General features: G+C 48.4%; 1 protein-coding gene across 11 annotated transcripts in view; it reads left to right on the top strand.

Annotated features, from left to right (window-relative positions):
• Positions 1-17,333, top strand: part of AGO2 (argonaute RISC catalytic component 2) — a 108,989-nt gene that overhangs the window by 54,244 nt on the left and 37,412 nt on the right. For all 11 annotated transcript variants that reach the window (XM_060116157.1, XM_060116164.1, XM_060116156.1 and 8 more), the window contains one exon: positions 9,914-10,034. In XM_060116157.1, coding sequence (XP_059972140.1) covers positions 9,914-10,034 — 121 coding nt within the window. The remainder of the gene's footprint in view (positions 1-9,913; positions 10,035-17,333) is intronic.

Genomic DNA, 17,333 nt, shown 5'->3' with positions numbered 1-17,333 from the left:
CTCTGCAGCACAACAAGACTGCTGCTCTCTTATGCTCCTCCTCCATTTTCTGATTTAGAAATTGTTCCCAGCAGAGTGGATGTTCGTTTTCCTTCCGTCAGTAGTCACAGCCCTAAGCTGCCTGTTTTCAATGTCAAAAACAGCTCTCAGGTTTTCTCTAGTTTGTTTAGTTTTTTAGGGCAGGAGGAGAAGTCTACTTACTTTGTCATGGTCAGAAACAGGGTTCTGAGTTGCAGTTTGATAATAAGTCAGATTGGTTACCCAGTTTGTGCCGGTGCCCTATAAAGTGCTCTTTGCTGTAAATTTTTTCCTGATCACAGTCTTTGTATGAGAAAGAATGTTTGGGGATTCATTTCCCTTATTTGTAAAACTGAACAGTTGGATTCACTCAGTGTGGCCAGTATACATTGGTCCAGACTTTTTATTTGTTTATTTATTTATTTATTTGCAGTACGTGGGCCTCTCACTGTTGTGGCCTCTCCCATTGCAGAGCACAGGCTCCAGAGGCGCAGGCTCAGCGGCCATGGCTCACGGGCCCAGCCACTCTGCGGCATGTGGGATCTTCCCAGACCGGGGCACGAACCCGTGTCCCCTGCATCGGCAGGCAGACTCCCAACCACTGCGCCACCAGGGAAGCCCATGTCCAGACTTTTTAGAAGGTGGCTTGGTGTATATGTTAAAATAAAAATAGTATATACCCTTTGACCCCCCAATTCTACTTCTGAGTATTTATCCCCAAAAGACATGTCTCCAAAGAAACAATACTTGACAGTTATATGAGGTCCTTTAAATATGTGCTTACTAAAAAATGTGTTTGTGAACCAAAACTTTGGGCACAACTGGTTTAAACAGCTTTATTTACTAAAGGTCTTCTGAGATCTTTTAATATGCCGTATATGCTGTGAGACGCTCAATGAATGGGCTTGTTTGATTTTGAGTTTCCTTGGGATAAAATCCTGTGAGGATCTGTGATTTGGATATATTCTTAGAGCTGGAATGAAGGCATGAAAAAGCACGTTTTCTGGGCTTTTGATTGGCGTGGTGGCACTGGGCTCTTATGATGCCATCAACCACGGTGTACAAGAAGCTTCTTTTACGAGAACAGGCATGACTAAGGCTTTGTCATCTGGCAACAGGAAAAGGCTGATGGTGACTAAAATGCAATGTTTTTACCTGACTGTATTCCCACAGTCCCACAGTTGTAGTTATGACTGTAAGGTTCTGAAGTTACCCAGTGTTTAGAAATTGCCTCATGAAACAGAAAGTAGCAAAGATGGGTCTTGATCTGCACTTTTTTCCAATTTATTGCTAGAATTTTATTTGGTTGTTACAAAATCTGCAAGGGTATGTATATTAAAAGGGGGGGTGGGACATGAAAGGCAGCCAGAAGAGTAAGTTATCTTCAAGTTACCTGAAGTGCCAGGCTAATTTTATACTATATTTAAACCTTTCCAAGAAAGTAAAATAGCATAGGTAGGCAAAGGAATTGTTTGAGAGAGAGAAATAGAGTGAGAAGCATAGGCCATAATGAGGTAAGTGGACACATTCATGGGAAAAGACTTCATCCCACTTTAACTAAATTTTCATATTTCTAGAAAAAAAACCAAGGTTAGCCCACACCAAGCTGAACATCATATAAAGAAAAAAAAAACAGCCCTTAAATATTTAAGGGTGTTGAGCTGCATTTTGTGGCAAGGCCAGCCCACAGACTGGCATGCCATGCTGCTCCCCTGGGTTTTGAGCCAACCTGAGAGTTGCTGCGTAGTTAAATGTGTGAACCTTCAGGGTTCTTCATTTTACTATTAATTCTGATGGACTTTGGCCTAAGGTCCAATCTCAAAATTATAATCATTCATAATAGCTTAGAAAAACGTTGGAAGTAAGGTTTTTGTGCTGGCAAAACCCACGTGCTAAAACCTTGACTTAGTCCCTCTCGGCAGCCACACTACCAACCGGCCGACATTTATGAAACCTCCGCTGTGTGATAGGCACTGTGCCGGCGGGCGGACGGTGGGGGCCAAGGTAGACATGGTTCCTGTCCCTAGTTGGGAAGGGAGAGTCAGAGCAGTGACTGACAGTATCGGGGCAGCGCTGGAAGAGGGGACCCGGAGGGGAAGGGGGGGTGGAAGAGCAGGCAGCTCCGGCCGCAGACTGTCCCCTGGCACTGACCCTGTCCAGACAGTCCTCGGCACCCCGTCTGCTTCCATATTGCAGCCTCTGTTAGAGCAGTGCCTTAATTCTGAGCTCCCAAAACCTTGTGCAGGGCACATGGTAGATATTCAATAAATTCAACCCTGAGGCTTCATTCAAGACTGAGAGGAAAATGCCATCTACAGATGTTCTGATGAGTCACTGTGCATCCCGGCCTGCTGTGCCCTTAGTCTCGATCACCCTTCTGAGCGGCCTCTGTGGGAGGGGTTCAGTGTAAGGCAAGGTCCCTCTTCTCAGGATGCCTCCAGTATCATCGTGGCTGCAGCTGGTCACACACAACAGCCAGGGCCCAGAGCTAGTCTAGGCTGTGCGGGCCTTACAGCCAGCGCTAGGAAACCTTGCCAACGGGTCAGAAGTAGTGGTGCTGTGCTCGGAAGCGTGGGATGGGCTACTGGAAGGAGGGAGGTGTGCTCCTGACCTTTCGTCTGCACTTTCCCTCTTGTTCCTCCTGCGCTCTGTCAAGTGGCCCTAGGAGAGCCCTGCTCAGGTGCTCACGCGGTGCTCGGGAAGAGCCCGGCAGGGCAGCATGACTGCGTCATGTGCAGTCTGCTGCTTATGGGTACTGTCCACTGGAGGAAATGTACATTGGTCCAGACTTTTCAGAAGGTGGTTTTGTGTATATATGTAAATAAAAATAATACCCCATATACCTTTGACCCACCGATTCTACCACTAAGTGTTCATCCCAAAGAGAGATATGTACAAGGATGTCTAATATCGTGATGGCGAAAAGCGAGAGAGAAAAGAAGTCATTTCGGTATCAACCAATGGGGATGGTTAAGTAAACATACTGTGGAGTACTGTGAAACGATGGACAGCAATGAAATGGAGCTTCACAGTATGAATACCACGTCTGGAAACATAGACAACTATGTGGTTTGTTAATATTACGTTACAGTACATGATACAATAACATTTCTATTTCTAGACTTGATGCCACTTTGTATATAGTGACAAGGAAAGGTGTTAAACACACATTCTGGGAAAACAGCAAGCTCCAGAACCATGTGTGTTTAAAAAATAATACACTGTATTTTTTTTATGTACCTATGTATTTATATAAATGCATAGGTTTAAAAATAATAAGGTTGCTTCTGAGAAGAGAATTGAAATAAAGAGGTGGTCTAGGCGGACTTGGAGCATTATCCGTGTTTGAAATTTACAGTGAGAATGTATTAATGAAAAAATCTGTGTAATTAGAAATTACCAAAAGAATACATTAAAAAATGTTTAGTGACTTATTTATTTTATAACTGGAAGTTTGTATACCTCTTAATCTCCCTCACCTATTTCACTCATCACCCCCTGCAACCACCTGTTTGTTCTCTATGTCTATGAGTCTCTTTCTGTTTTGTTATGTTTTTTCACTTGTTAAGTGAAATCATACAGTATTTGTCTTTGTCTGACTTCTTTCACTTAGCATAATACCTTCTAGGTCCATCCATGTTGTTGAAAATGGCAAAATTTTGTTCATTCTTATGGTTGAGTAATACTCCAGTGAATGTATGTGTGTGTGTGTGTGTGTGTGTGTATATATACATACATACACACACACACACACACACACACATTACATCTTTATCCATTCATCTATTAGTGGACACTTAGTTTGCTTCCATATCTTGGCTATTGTAAATAATGCTGCCATTAACATAGGGGTGCACGTACCTTTTATATTGTATATCTAATTAGTGTTTTTGTTTTCTTCAGAAAAATATCCGGAAGTGGAATTGTTAGATTGTATGGTAGTTTTTAACTTTTTGAGGAACCTCCATACTGTTTTCCATAGTGGCTGCACCAATTTACATTCCCCCAAGCAGGGCACAAGGGCTCCCTTTTTCTACGTCCTTGCCAACACTTTTTATTTGTGGTCAGCCATTCTGATAGGCGTGAGCTTATATCTCATTGTTTTGTTTTGCATTTCCCGGATGATTAGTGATGTTGAGCATCTTTTCATGTGTCCGGCCGTCTGTGTATCTTCTTTGGAAAAATGTCTGCTCAGGTGCTCTGCCTGTGTTTAATCAGGTTGTTTGGTTTTTTGATGTTGAGTTGTATGAGTTCTTTGTATATTTTGGATGTTAACCCTTTATCATATATTGTTTGCAAATACCTTCTCCTATTCAGTAGGTGGCCTTTTCGTTTTGTTGATAGTTTCCTTTGCTGTGAAAAGTTTTTTAGTTGGAAGTAGTCCCATTTGTTTATTTTTGCTTTTGTTTCCCTTGCTTAAGGAGACAGATCCAAAAAAAATACTGTTAAGATTATGTCAGAGAGCATACTGCCTGTGTTTTCTTCTGGGAGTTCTACGGTTTCAGGTCTTAAATATAAGTTTTTAATCCATTTTGAGTGTATTCTTGTAAAAAAAAGTAGTCCAGTTTGATTATTTTACATGTAGCTGTCCAGTTTTCCTAACACCATTTATTGAAGAGGCTGTCTTTTCCCCACTGTATATTCTCGCCTCCCTTGTCATAGATTAATTGATCGTGTAAGTTGGGTTTATTTCTGGGCTCTATTCTGTTCCACTGATCTGTGTGTCTGTTTTTGTGCCCATACCATACTGTTTTGATTACTGTAGCTTTGTAGTATAGTTAGAAATCAGGGCACATCATACCTCCAGCTTTGTTCTTAAGATTGTTTCGACTGTTTTGACTGTTTGGGGTCTTTTGCATTTTCATATAAATTTTAGAGTTATTTATTCTCGTTCTCTGAAAAATGCCATTGGTTTTTTGATAGGGACTGCACTGAATCTGTAGAGTGCCTTGGGTAGTATGGTCATTTTAACAATATTAATTCTTCCAATCCATGAATGTGTCTTTCCACTTGTTTGTGTTGTCTTCAGTTTCTTTCATCAGTGTCTTATAGTTTTCTGAGTACAGGTCTTTTACCTCCTTGGTAAGATTTATTCCTAGGTATTTTACTCTTTTTGATGGGATTGTTTCCTTAATTTCTCTTTGTGATAGTTCGTTATTAGTATATAGAAATGTAATAGATTTCTGTATATTAATTTTGTATCCTGCCCCTTTACCTAATTCATGTATTAGTTCTAATAGGTTTTTGGTGGCATCATTAAGATTTTCTATATATAGTGTCATGTCATCTGCAAACAGTGACAGTTTTACTTCTTCCTTTCCAATTGGCATTCCTTTTGTTTCTTTTTCTTATCTGATTGCTGTGGCTGGGACTTCCAAAACTATGTTGTATCAAAGTGGCAGGAGTGGACATCCTTGTCTTCTTGTTTCTCTTCTCAGAGGAAATGCTTTCAGCTGTTCACCATTGAGTGTGATGTTGGCCGTTTGTCATATTATGGCCTTTTGTCATGTTGAGGTATGTTTCCTCTATACCCACTTTGTTGAGAGTTTTTAATCATAAATAGATGTTGAATTTTATCAAATGCTTTTTCTACATTTATTGAGGTAATGATGTTTTTATTTATTTATTTATTTAAATTTATTATTTTTTTTGCGGTATGCAGGCCTCTCACTGTTGTGGCCTCTCCCATTGCGGAGCACAGGCTCCGGACGCGCAAGTTCAGCGGCCGTGGCTCACGGGCCCAGCCGCTCCGTGGCATGTGGGATCCTCCCGGACCGGGGCACAAACCCGTGTCCCCTGCATTGGCAGGCGGACTCTCAACCACTACACCACCAGGGAAGCCCAATGATGATTTTTATTCTTCAGTTCATTAATATGGTATATCACATTGTTTGATTTGCAGATATCGAAACATGCTTGCATCTCCGATACAAATCCCACTTTATGGTGTATGATCTTTCTAATGTATTACTGAATTTGATTTGCTTACATCTTGTTGAGGATTTTTGCATCTATGTTTATCCGATATCGGCCTGTAATTTTCTGTTTTTTATGGTGTCTTTGTCTGGTTTTGGTATCATGGTGATGCTGGCCTCATCAGATGAGTTCAGAAAGCACTTCTTCCTCTTCAATTTTCTGGAATAGTTTGAAAAGAATAGGTTTAACTTTGCTTTAAATGTTTGGTAGAATTCATCTGTGAAGTCATTTGGTCTTGGACTTCTGTCTGTTGGGGTTTTTTAAATTACAAGAAAGCATTTTTTTAAAAGAGGAAACTTCTCAGAATTTTGGTAACAAGGCAGACAAGCTGCCAGGGAGCGTTTCAGCCTCTCTGGATCAGCAGACATGTCCTGTTAACCACGAGACAGTTTCACATCTGGCCACTGACACTCTGCCGTGTGTGGCTTGTGCCCCTGTGTCCTTGTGTGTAAAATAGAGGTGGTGTTGACCTCCTAGGTTACTGTGAGGACTGAATGAGTTGTTCCATGTGCAGCCTGGCAGAGAGTAGGTGCCAACATGTTTGCCATTGTCATCTTCACTCTACGTTTTAATATGTGGATCATTCTGTAAGATACCGAGCACGTAATGAGTCTCTAGAACGTGTACAGATAGTATCTGGGGGCCCGTGCCTTTTGAGTGAGGTCAGGATCGTAGCTTGAGAATTAGGTTCAGTAAAGGTGTTTGTCCAGGGAGCCAAACTGATGTAGTACAGGAACTTTGCTTTCCAGTGGTCAAACTTGATATGAAGAAAGAACTAAACACAGGGACTTGAGGAATGACATGTGCCCAGGTGGTTCTGCTCAGACATATCTCAGCAGTCACTGGGGAGAATCTGGTCCAAAAAAGTCCTTGGGCCTGGAAAGGGGTGGGGGGTTGGGGAGAGTTACCGTTTAATGGGAACGGAGCTTCTCTTGGGGAATAAGAAGTAGTTCTGGGCATGGATGGTGGTAATGATTGTACAACAATATGGATGTACTTGATGCCCCTGAACTGTACATGTAAAAATGACTGATGACAAATTTTATGTTATCTGTATTTTACCACAGTTAAAACAGAGAGAGAAGGACAGGAAGGCACTGGCCAGCCTCTGGGAGTCAGTCTGGGCTGATAGAGAGAAAGGACCTTCACATTTTAGAATTAGTTGCTATCAGGTCATAAAAATTAAGCAATGATCCCTACTTATGTTTTGCAAAAGATGATACAAGGTGATCAAGTGGGCCATCAAGGCACAGGGACATCGTGTGGGTAATGAGGATGCTTTCTCTTGGTCTGTGTGGTGGTCAGGGTTGTGTACCATTAGTCACCTGAGCAGGATTGCTTCGTAGACCATCAGGGTGACTCCAGAGGTAATAACTGAACAGCCTCCTTCTTTGAACAAATATTTACTGAGCGCCTGGTGTGCCAAACTGCCAGGTGCTGGATGTTCCTGGGTAAGACGTGACTCCCACCCATAGTTTGGTGTGTAAGTGGAGTCATCATGCCAACAGTTGAATTCAGCTGAGAACAGTAAGTGTTACTGTAGGTAAACGTTTTGTGTTGTGTGGGCTCCATTTATTGCTTTGAATACTAGACACCTAGTTGCCCTCAGCACAAGGTATTGAGAAGTTTTCTTTGTCCTCTCTCTTCTCCTCCTTCTGTCATAAATGGAACGTCTATATGTCCATGGGTCTTTTTCTGGGCCCTCGATTCTTTCCTGAGTTCTGCTTGTCTGTTCCTCCAGCACCACACTGTCTCTGTCATGGTAGCTTTCACGTCCACCAGGTACCTTTTCAAGAGTGTGCTTACCAGCCTTTATCCTTCGTTATTTCCAAATACATTTTAGAATTAGTTTATTAAATCCCATCAGATAAAAATTAACCCCTCTGGATTTTCATTGGGATTGAGGAATGAATTTGTTTGCAGAATTGAATATTCCTGTCCGTGAATATGGTATATCAGTTGGTTGTTTTGTTTCTTATGGTGTTTCCAACTCCCAAATAAAAGAGTTGTGTATGCCACTTGGAACAAGTTGTTCCCTCTCCCTTATTACCTACACACGTAACTGTGGGGAAGTCCATTTCTCGTTGTAATGTACTTTACTGGTCCCTTTAGGAAGGACCACATTGGTTTGGCTGACCTACTCCAATCCTGGGGGAGAGAGCAGCAGTGGAGGGCGGGGCTTTCTCTTATTTTGTTCTTCATCTGTGTTTATAAGCGAGATTGTCCCACGATCACCTTGTTGTGTTTTGAGATAAAAGTTTTTCTAGCTTCATAAAATGAGTTGGGGCGTGTGCCCTCCTAATTCTGTTCATGATAAATTTGAATTCAGTTGGCGGATTTGTTCTTTGAATGTGGGCAGGACTCCCCAGTGGAGCCATCTGGACCTTGAGTTGACCGTGAAGTCTTGGCCAAGAAGATGGGGTCCTTGAAGCTTGTGGGGGAGTGGTCTGGAGACAGCGTGGAGGAAGGGGCCACCTTGTCTTGGGTGGCCCAGAGTAGTGTGTGGAGCAGCAGGTGAGATTGCACCCTGGCTACTGGTCAGGGGTGGTGGGGATGGAGGTCAGAGCTGCACTAGCTGTCCTTGAGGACAGCTAGGGCTGTCCTTGTCCTGCTAGGGCTGTGATCTCCCAGGTGGTGTCAGAGGCCTGGTGCCTTCTTGGTGAAGCCAGCAAAGCAGAGGCTCCATCTGTCCCAGGGACTCCCCAAGCAGTGGGTGTTTGGGGCAGGATTAGCTGGATCCCTGGAGACCCACCTCCTGCAACTAGCACAGTTGAAAGTCAGCTGGGCAAAGCCAGTTTGAATAAGCAAACCCTTCTTAGGCCCGCTTTTCTCATTCAAGGAAAAGAATGGAATGAATTTCTGGTTCTTGCGTCCTGAAAGATGACCAAGTCTGTGTCCCACAGAAATACCCTTACGGCAACAAGCCTGAGCTCAGATGTGCCTCCCCCTCCTCTGCCCACCTCCCCTTTCCCTGCTGTCAGAATCCATCTCCTTCTTTACCACATCCCATGAGCTGCTGTTTGCTGATAATGACTGAGATTTTGAGCCTCTAACAGTCTGTTTGCTATCAATCCTTTGCATGTTTCCCTTACGAGGACCTTTGGGGACCAGGCAGGCATCACAGCTTTTCCTATCTGTACTTTATCAGAGTCGGGTGAGTTAATGTAACATGCTGACAGAGGTGTTCCAGGTGGGGCTCCCCTGGAGCAGAGAAGTGCAGAGAGGGTGGTCGGTGGGCCTGGCGCTTCCCTGGGCCTTGGGGCCCGCAGGAGAGCTGAGCTGTCCCTGGTCATCGCGGTGCGTTTCTCTGCTGAGTCGTGGACAGATAGGCAAAATGGGGCGAGGTAGGGCCACTGGTCTGCTTGGTCCTCAGAGCCCCACAGTAGAACAGCTTCTTCGTGCTCGCCGGGTTCCTGCCGCTCCCGTTCACGCCCCAGAATCTTCGTCGCTTACAGTAGCAGACCTGCATTGCACGTTCAGGGTCTTCGTGCCGGAGCCCAGACTGGAAGGGCAGTGGTACCCAGGGCGAGCTGTACAGCGAATCGCAGGAGCCCGAGGCCCCGGCCGAGCCAGCCCGCGGTGTCGGCGGGGCGGGGGGCGCTCTGTGTGCACGTCACACGTGGCAGCTAGTCCAGCAGCTTCCGGAGCAGGAGCCCCGTCCGCTAGTCTTCCGTGGATGCAGCGTGCACAGTGCTGGGCGGGGAGGGGCTTCTCCCATGCTTGAGTCACTAAATGAGTGAGCGTAAACCCACGGAAGGTTCTAGTTTGATTTCTTATAGAAGGAAATTGAAAGTCACGTTTTTAAAAGGAGCCACAGGGCTTATAAAATTGCTTAAAAACCAGGGTCAGAAGAATGTCGTCCTTGTGTGCCATTTCCCTGATTTTATTGATGTTTTGCTCGAATTCTGTCTTGTTTCAGGGAAATAGTGGAACATATGGTTCAGCACTTTAAAACACAGATCTTTGGGGATCGGAAACCAGTGTTTGATGGAAGGAAGAATCTCTACACAGCGATGCCCCTTCCAATTGGGAGGGATAAGGTGAGCTCACAGAGGTGGGTTGGATCGAGCAGTGTGCGAGAAGTGAAGTCCGATGTCCTCTTGTCACACACTGAATCACTTCACCCAGGAGGAAAGAGCCGCTAATTGGTCGTGTGCTTCATCGTGAGATCCACAGAAACTGCCTCCCGTGTGCCGTGGTTTTCAGTGGCAGAGGGTTAAGTTGTCTAAGTGCAGAGAAGGACGTTGAGAGCTTCCTGAAACCACTAAGCTTGTAAATGTAAAGCACACACGTGCACACACATGCCCCAGACCAGCACCAGCCAGGAGCCTGGATGACAAGGCGGGGCTGTAAAGACCTACGGAGAAGGTTGTTTGCACAGGTGAGTGTGTGGGGGACAAAGGCGGTGAAACACAGCAATCATTCAGCCATAGCCAGTGATTCATCTGAACTGGTGGTCATGATAATTAATCACCCTGGGAGTAGTAGTTGTTTTAAAGTGTCACCTTTCCTTGTTGTCTTTGTCCTTACCGTGGTTTTATTTAAAAAGCGGTGAAATTTCTGCCCAGAAGCTGTTCCTTCTTGGCGTATCTTTCAACCAATGGGCTGCTCTGGGATGACGGGTATTGTTTATAAGAGAGGACCAAGGATGGCTTGGAAATCATTTTTACCCGCACTTAAAAAAAACCCAAACCAGTCATTTAACAGTTACCCCAACGAGACTGTAGAAGCTGATTCCCTTCAAGAATGACCTACACAATTAGCTTCTTACCCCCAGGGTCCCCGAGAGGGAAAACAGCTCAGAGCTTAGAGGGTCTGAAACTTCTGCCCCCTGACCTGCAAGTTCTCTACAGACGTGTTTTTGCTTTTGCATTTTAATGACGATCTTAAAACCACTGAGCTCCTCTCTGCCATCTGAATGGCCAGCCAGGCCGGTGGTTTCAGCTCCCAGCAGCACGGCTGGCTGGGAAGTGTGATGAGGTGTGACACTCAGATAGGAGGAGTACGTTAGGGCTGAGGGCAGGCCAGTGGTGATAAGGGCTCTGTCCCCCCCCAGCCCCCCCCCCACCCCCCCACCCCCCGAAGGGCCTTGCGGTGATTCTAGGAGATAACAGTGGTGCTCCGCCCAGCCCTGCCTGGCTGCGGGGGGGGGGGGGCGGGGGGGGTTGACATGGTTTTGAATTTGAAGGAGCCCCAGGACCCGATGCCTGTCAGCTGAGCAGTCACCCCTTGCGAATTAACATGCTCTGCATTTGAAATGTATGAGTTATAAAGTTTTGTGTTTAATTTGCACATTTGTTTTTGTTTTTGTTTTGTTTAAAGTTCTATAAGAAAGAAAAGCATAAGGAGTTTATTCACAGTTTTGTCTGTACCTATTTATAATTAGATACTAGGGGGGGCTAAGGAGTGTTTTTCCTTCAGGAGGGGTGGGGAGGATGTATGGGGTTCAAATTTGAGACACATCATTGTGGACGTTAACACGGGCTCTAGGGTAATAATACGTCTGATGCGAGGCCTGGCTTCGCCCTTAACTCGTGCTGGGACCTTGGGTAAGCTGCCTCACCTGCCACCCCTATAAAGTGGGGAGATGGTATAGACATTACCTCCCAGGGTCCTTGTGACAATTCAATGGGTGAACACATCCCAAGAAAAGCTTCTCCACCTTCAGTGTGCTTCCTGCAGCCCTGGGGCCTCTGTTAAGTGCTGGTTCTGGTTCAGGGTCTGGGGTGTCTGCATCTCTAAGCCACTCTCCTGGTGGTGCCCGTAGAACACCTGGGACGCAGTGCACACTTAGCAGATGCTAATAGCTGCTGTTGCTGGCCCAAGGGTTCGCATCTGTCATCTTGACCGTGTCCATGGGGACACCCCCAATGCTCACAGCAGCCCTTTGTACTTATTGCCAAGACTCAGTGGGCATCAGTGTCTCTTAACTTGAGTCCCACCCCTCCTCGTCCTTTTTCCAGGTGAGCTGAGAGGACCTAGCCAAGGCCACAGCGTTTGGTTAGCGTGGGTCTCCAGATTCCAGACCCCTCCTTCCCCTTGTCTTTAAGGTTCTGTCAAATATTCGTGAGATGCAGAAATTAATCTCTTCCATTTGAGAGCTAATGTAAGATGTTAACCTTTTCTATTTCTGTATGTTCACATCTTGTAGCAAAGTGTCATCCTTTTTTTTTTTCATTTTACGTTTGCTCTCTTTTCTGTACAGTACTTTTGTGTCACGGGCACTTTTGTAGTAAGAGAAGACATCCTTTAACGTCCCGGTAACCCTGTCTGCTAGCGGCTGCCCGGGGGCCGCAGGTGGCTCTGCACAGGTCTGTGCACAGAATGTGGCCCCGGGCCCTCACTCAGGGAAGGCAGCTGTTTGCGATCTACTCCTGCGCTCTGCTACTAGCGACCCCCCGCCACACGCACGCACGCACGCGCGCGCGCGCGCCCCTTGATCCCAGCCCTATCGTGGCTGGAAGACCCGGTGCGCCAGGCCAGCCCTTCCCTCCCCACACGGAGACTGAGGAGTCTGTGAGGGCCGTTCCCAGTCTGGGGTTTAACTTCTAGATCCTCTTCAGCAGGAGCGACATGAGTTGCAAATGGGGTTGTGTGTCATTTGTTGTCCTTGGTGCTGGGTCCAGCCCTCCCCCAGCGGGTCTGCAGCTTCCTGGACCGACAGCCTCTCTCTGTTTATTCAGGAAGGTGTGAGCGTCTCCTTCTTAGAAGGAAGTGTCCTGTGAGGCCAGGCGTGCGCTCGATGGGTAGCAGACCCTGCGTAGAAGGCGTTCCAGCCTTCAGAGTCCACGGCGCCCCTTCTCCCCCCGCGTCATGCCCCGGACCGCGAGCCGGGCTGCCTGTGCCCCGCTGGCTACTGCTGACCTGGGGTGACGGGCTGGAGAGTCTGAGCAGCGTGGTGAGGCCTCTGCACTTGGAGGGTCGCAGGTCTGAGGAGGGGCAGGAGGGGAGGGCAGAGGCGGTGGGGGCCAGGGAGCCGTCCTTGGGGCCCCCTCCTTGGCGAGCCCACAGGTGGAGGGTCTGCTTGGCCTCGTTTGCCCCTCAGACAGTCTTGCTGCCTTCGGACTGAGGGTCCCTCTAGTGAACCTGCGGCAGTTTTTTTTTTTTTAATAAATTTTATTTATTTATTTATTTACTTACTTACTTACTTACTTACTTACTTACTTTTGGCTGCGTTGGGTCTTCGTTGCTGAGCGCGGGCTTTCTCTAGCCACGGGGCTGCTCTTCGTCCCGGTGCGCAGGCTTCTCATTGCAGTGGCTTCTCTCGTCGCGGAGCACGGACTCTAGGCGCGCAGGCTTCAGTAGTTGTGGCTCGCGGGCTCTAGAGCGCAGGCTCAGTAGTTGTGGCACACGGCCTTAGCTGCTCCGCGGCATGTGGGATCTTCCCGGACCAGGGCTCGTACCCATGTCCCCTGCATTGGCAGGCGGGTTGCTAGCTGCTGCGCCACCAGGGAGGCCCGGGCCTGCGGCGTATGTCCGCGTGCTTTGGCCTGTTGGCGGGTGGAGGTGCTCGGCAAGCACGGCTTCCTCAGCAGCGCAGCCCCTCCCTGGACCTGTCGTTCTCCTGCCGCGGTCACTGAACTCCCGGCCATCTCCCAACGCTGTGTCCCGGGTCATCTGGGGACAGGCTGCTCGTTGACGGGATCTGCTGCTGTGCCGGTCACAGAAGACCTGCGCTCCCAGTGCCCTGTGCGCACGGAGCCTGGCGACCCCGAGGCCCTGCCGGCACTGCCGTTCCTTCCTGAGGGATGCGTGGCAGCCACATCTGGACGAGCAAAGCCCGCTGGGCGCCGTGGCTGCTGCTCCCCGGCTGCGCACGCCTCTCCTTGCTCCTGTCGGTGCTGCTTCTGAGCTGCACGGCGGCACCAAGCGGGACTCTTCCTGTCCCAGTTCTAGTCTGTCGCCCTGGCGACGTTCAGACAGAAGGGACTGAGCGTGTGGCTGTGGTCTGCCTGGAGACGTTGCCTCTCACATCTGCCTCCCCGTTTTCCAGGCCTGGGGTGGCACCCCTGCTAACGTTGTCCATATTCAAAAGCTGGCACTGGTCGCCTTCCTGTGTCACAGCTTCTGGGCTGCCGGCATCCTCGGTTGGCACAGGCATCTGTGCGGCGCGTGGGCTGCCCTCCTGTCCTGTATTACAGATGGGACCCAAAGGAGCCACAGAGGTTACAGAGCTGGGACCCGCACACTGCCCTTGGATGCTGCGTGGCTGGGACCAAGAGCTACAGGATGCTCAGAGGTTGAAGTGTCTTGGTGTGTGGAGCGAGTCCAGTGGCCAGCAGCCCAGACGGACCTGAGGACTGCTCTTGGGCTCGTGTGACAGCTGAAGCCCGGTGCCACCCTGCCCCTGGAGTGACATTTCTGTTGGAATCTCATCATCCCTAAGATATTAGATGGCTGTACCAGTCGGCCTCTTGAGATGTGGCTGACAGAGAATGTTGTAGAGCCTGGAGCTTATTCTGTTCCCTTTTTATGGGGGCCAAGAGGAGGCTGGTCTAGAATCTATTTTAAAATAGAGGACTTCCGTGGTGGTGCAGTGGTTAAGAATCCGCCTGCCAATGCAGGGGACATGGGTTCGAGCCCTGGTCCGGGAAGATCCCACATGCCACGGAGCAACTAAGCCTGCGCACCACAACTACTGAGCCTGTGCTCTAGAGCCTGCGAGCCACAACTACTGAGCCCACACGCCACAACTACTGAAGCCCGTGTGCCTAGAGCCCATGCTCCACAACAAGAGAAGCCACTGCAATGAGAGGCCCGTGCACCGCAACGAAGAGTAGCCCCTGCTCACCGCAACTAGAGAAAGCCCACACATAGCAATGAAGACCCAATGCAGCCAAAAATAAATAAATTACAGAAATAAATAAGGAAGGGTATTTTTAAAAAAATAAAAATAGAAGTACCTTTTGCTAAAGGAAAATACGCCCCTCTGAATCCCACTCAGTTGGATTATAGAGGCATTTTTAAAGAATGACATTGACAAGTGTCTAATTAGCTCCAGTTCACAGAATTGTTCTTTAGATACGCCAGGTGCTGCTGGGTGGAGACGTGTGCTGTAGGCGTGAAGTGCCCGCTGTACACGTTGGTGTGCGAGATGGAAACTAGTGTGTGGTTTCCACCCACCTGTTGGCCGTGTCCTTGGTGCACCATTTCTGAATAGGCGGAAGTGCTAACCCCCTCTGCTGACGTGCGAGCAGGTCTCTGCTGGTCCACACTCAAGCCCTCCCCCATGGCCACCATCCTGATGACCTGGGTTAAATGGACCCTTTCTTGACTGGTTTTATCAGCTGTGTGTGCATCCTTAACATATGTTTTGCCCTGAGACAAATCATACTGCAGTGTGCCTCTGTGGCTTGCCACTTTTTTTCAGTATTAGATGCTTGAAATCCATCCATTGTGAAGAACGTGTTCCTTTTTCCCTGCTGTGTTCTCCCTTCGATGGACCTCGGGCCGTTTCCATTTTGGGGCCGTCAGGCTTGGTGTGTGGGCCTGTGCTGGAGCACACCCAGGACACAGGTGTGCAGGGGACTTCGGTGCAGTCTGGTTGCTGCTCTGGTGATGTCTGAATGGGGTGTGGCAAGTGCATGAGGGAGGGCGCCCCCGAGAGTGCAGAGTGAGCAGAGGCTGAGCACAGGCTGTCGGTGAGAAGGGGAAGGAGGGCGTGAATGAATGAGCGAGGCTGGTGCCAGGACCTCTCGGCCCCGCCCCCCCCAGTCATCACGTGGGGAGGGGATGGGCCTTTGACATCAGCCCAGCTGGCTCCCAATCCCACGTCTGCCCTTTCATGGTTGTGCGGCCTTGGGCTGGACTGTCAGTCTGAGGGTCTGTGTTTTTTGTATAACGCCTGGTGAACAAGTCTCCCTTGCTGGGATTTTTGGGTGTTTAAGGATAAAGTATATAGTCTGTGCTCTACCAATAGATGTTCTATAAACATGGGGAAGTATTATCGGCAAATATCAGAATTGCTTCAGTCATCAACTGAGTGGGGTCTGTGTGTGTGATGCTCAGATTGCATTAGTCAGTCACCAAATAATAATCTAATGTTTCAGTGGTGGAATGAAGGGACTGGGTGAAGGTGGGTCTGGGCATCACGTGGAGCAGGGTGGGTGGGCGTGGTGAGGGGCGAAGGACATGCCGGGAGGCGGGGAGAGAAGTGGATTCGCTGTTCATCGAGGGTTGGCTCCAGAGGGTGCACCTGGGGCCATTGTCCTGCACACCCGCCACTAGCTGCACGCGGCTGTGTGCACTCAAATCTACTAGAAGTTAATGAAGCTAAAAGTTCAGTTCTGCAGTCTCGCCAGCCACATTTCAAGTGCTCAGTGGCCCCAGGAGGCCAGTGGCTTCTGTCCTGGTCAGCTCAAGAAAAGACTGTTTCCATTATCACAGAAAGTTCTGTTGGAAAGGGCTGTTATGAACGCTGAGTGCTATTGTGTAAATATTCTGAGGTCTTGCTGAGAATTTTAATTTCTTCTCAGGAAATTCTGATTGGTCTTGTGGTAGTTGAAGCTACTTTCTCCTCCATCTTGGACCTGGCGATGCTGGTACCGCAGCACTTTCCTGTTGCACAGATGGGCGTAGACAGCCCTTGGAACAGCATCAGGGCTTGTTTGCCTGGGGAAGAGCCTGGCTTGTCCCCACCACCCACATGCTTCATTCAGTGCCTGTGATCTGCCCACGTTTTATTGTGGACAAGTTTAATCAGACAAATGTCGAAGGAATTGGAGGATGCATACCCATCTAGATTGTTGTTAGCGTTTTGCTCTGTTTTACCTCATGTCTGTTCTGAGAAGGCTTTTGTTCATGTGAATAATAAATAAATAAATAAATCTTCACTGCAAAACTAGCTTATGGACTCTTAAGGGACCCAGAAAACAGGAACCCCCAGAGCCACTGCAGTTTTCTCAGTCCCACTGGAGAAAGAGTAACTCCCCAGGACCCCCAGTGAGCTGCCCACGCCCCCTTCCTCCGTCCCAGGAGCAGCCTAGGCTTGTGCCTGTGCCCTGCTTCCCTCTTCCTGGGGTGCCCTCCTCAGAGAGGCCGACCCAGACCCCAGCTGAGCAGCTGCTGTGCGGCTTCAGGACGCCTTCTCTGGCCCCTCGCCTCTCCCGCCTGCCACCGTGTGCAGGATCGGGCTAGGGAAGCACTAGACATCCGTGGTGGGAAGGACTCCCATTGTACTTCAGTCACTGGCTGCTGGAGGAGGGGCTGAGCGTGCCCTCTCCTGTGCTTGGACGAAGGACCGGCTGAATTCCCCTAACCTGGGGTTCTGGAAGCTGACCCCCCACCCTTGACCTCCCTGTAGCTTCTTAAGAGGGAAACATGAGTAACTGTGTGCTCTG

This window comes from Mesoplodon densirostris, chromosome 13 (assembly GCF_025265405.1).
Source record: "Mesoplodon densirostris isolate mMesDen1 chromosome 13, mMesDen1 primary haplotype, whole genome shotgun sequence".
Classification (NCBI taxonomy): Eukaryota; Metazoa; Chordata; class Mammalia; order Artiodactyla; family Ziphiidae; genus Mesoplodon; species Mesoplodon densirostris.
This window is presented reverse-complemented; position numbering and strand designations above follow the sequence as displayed.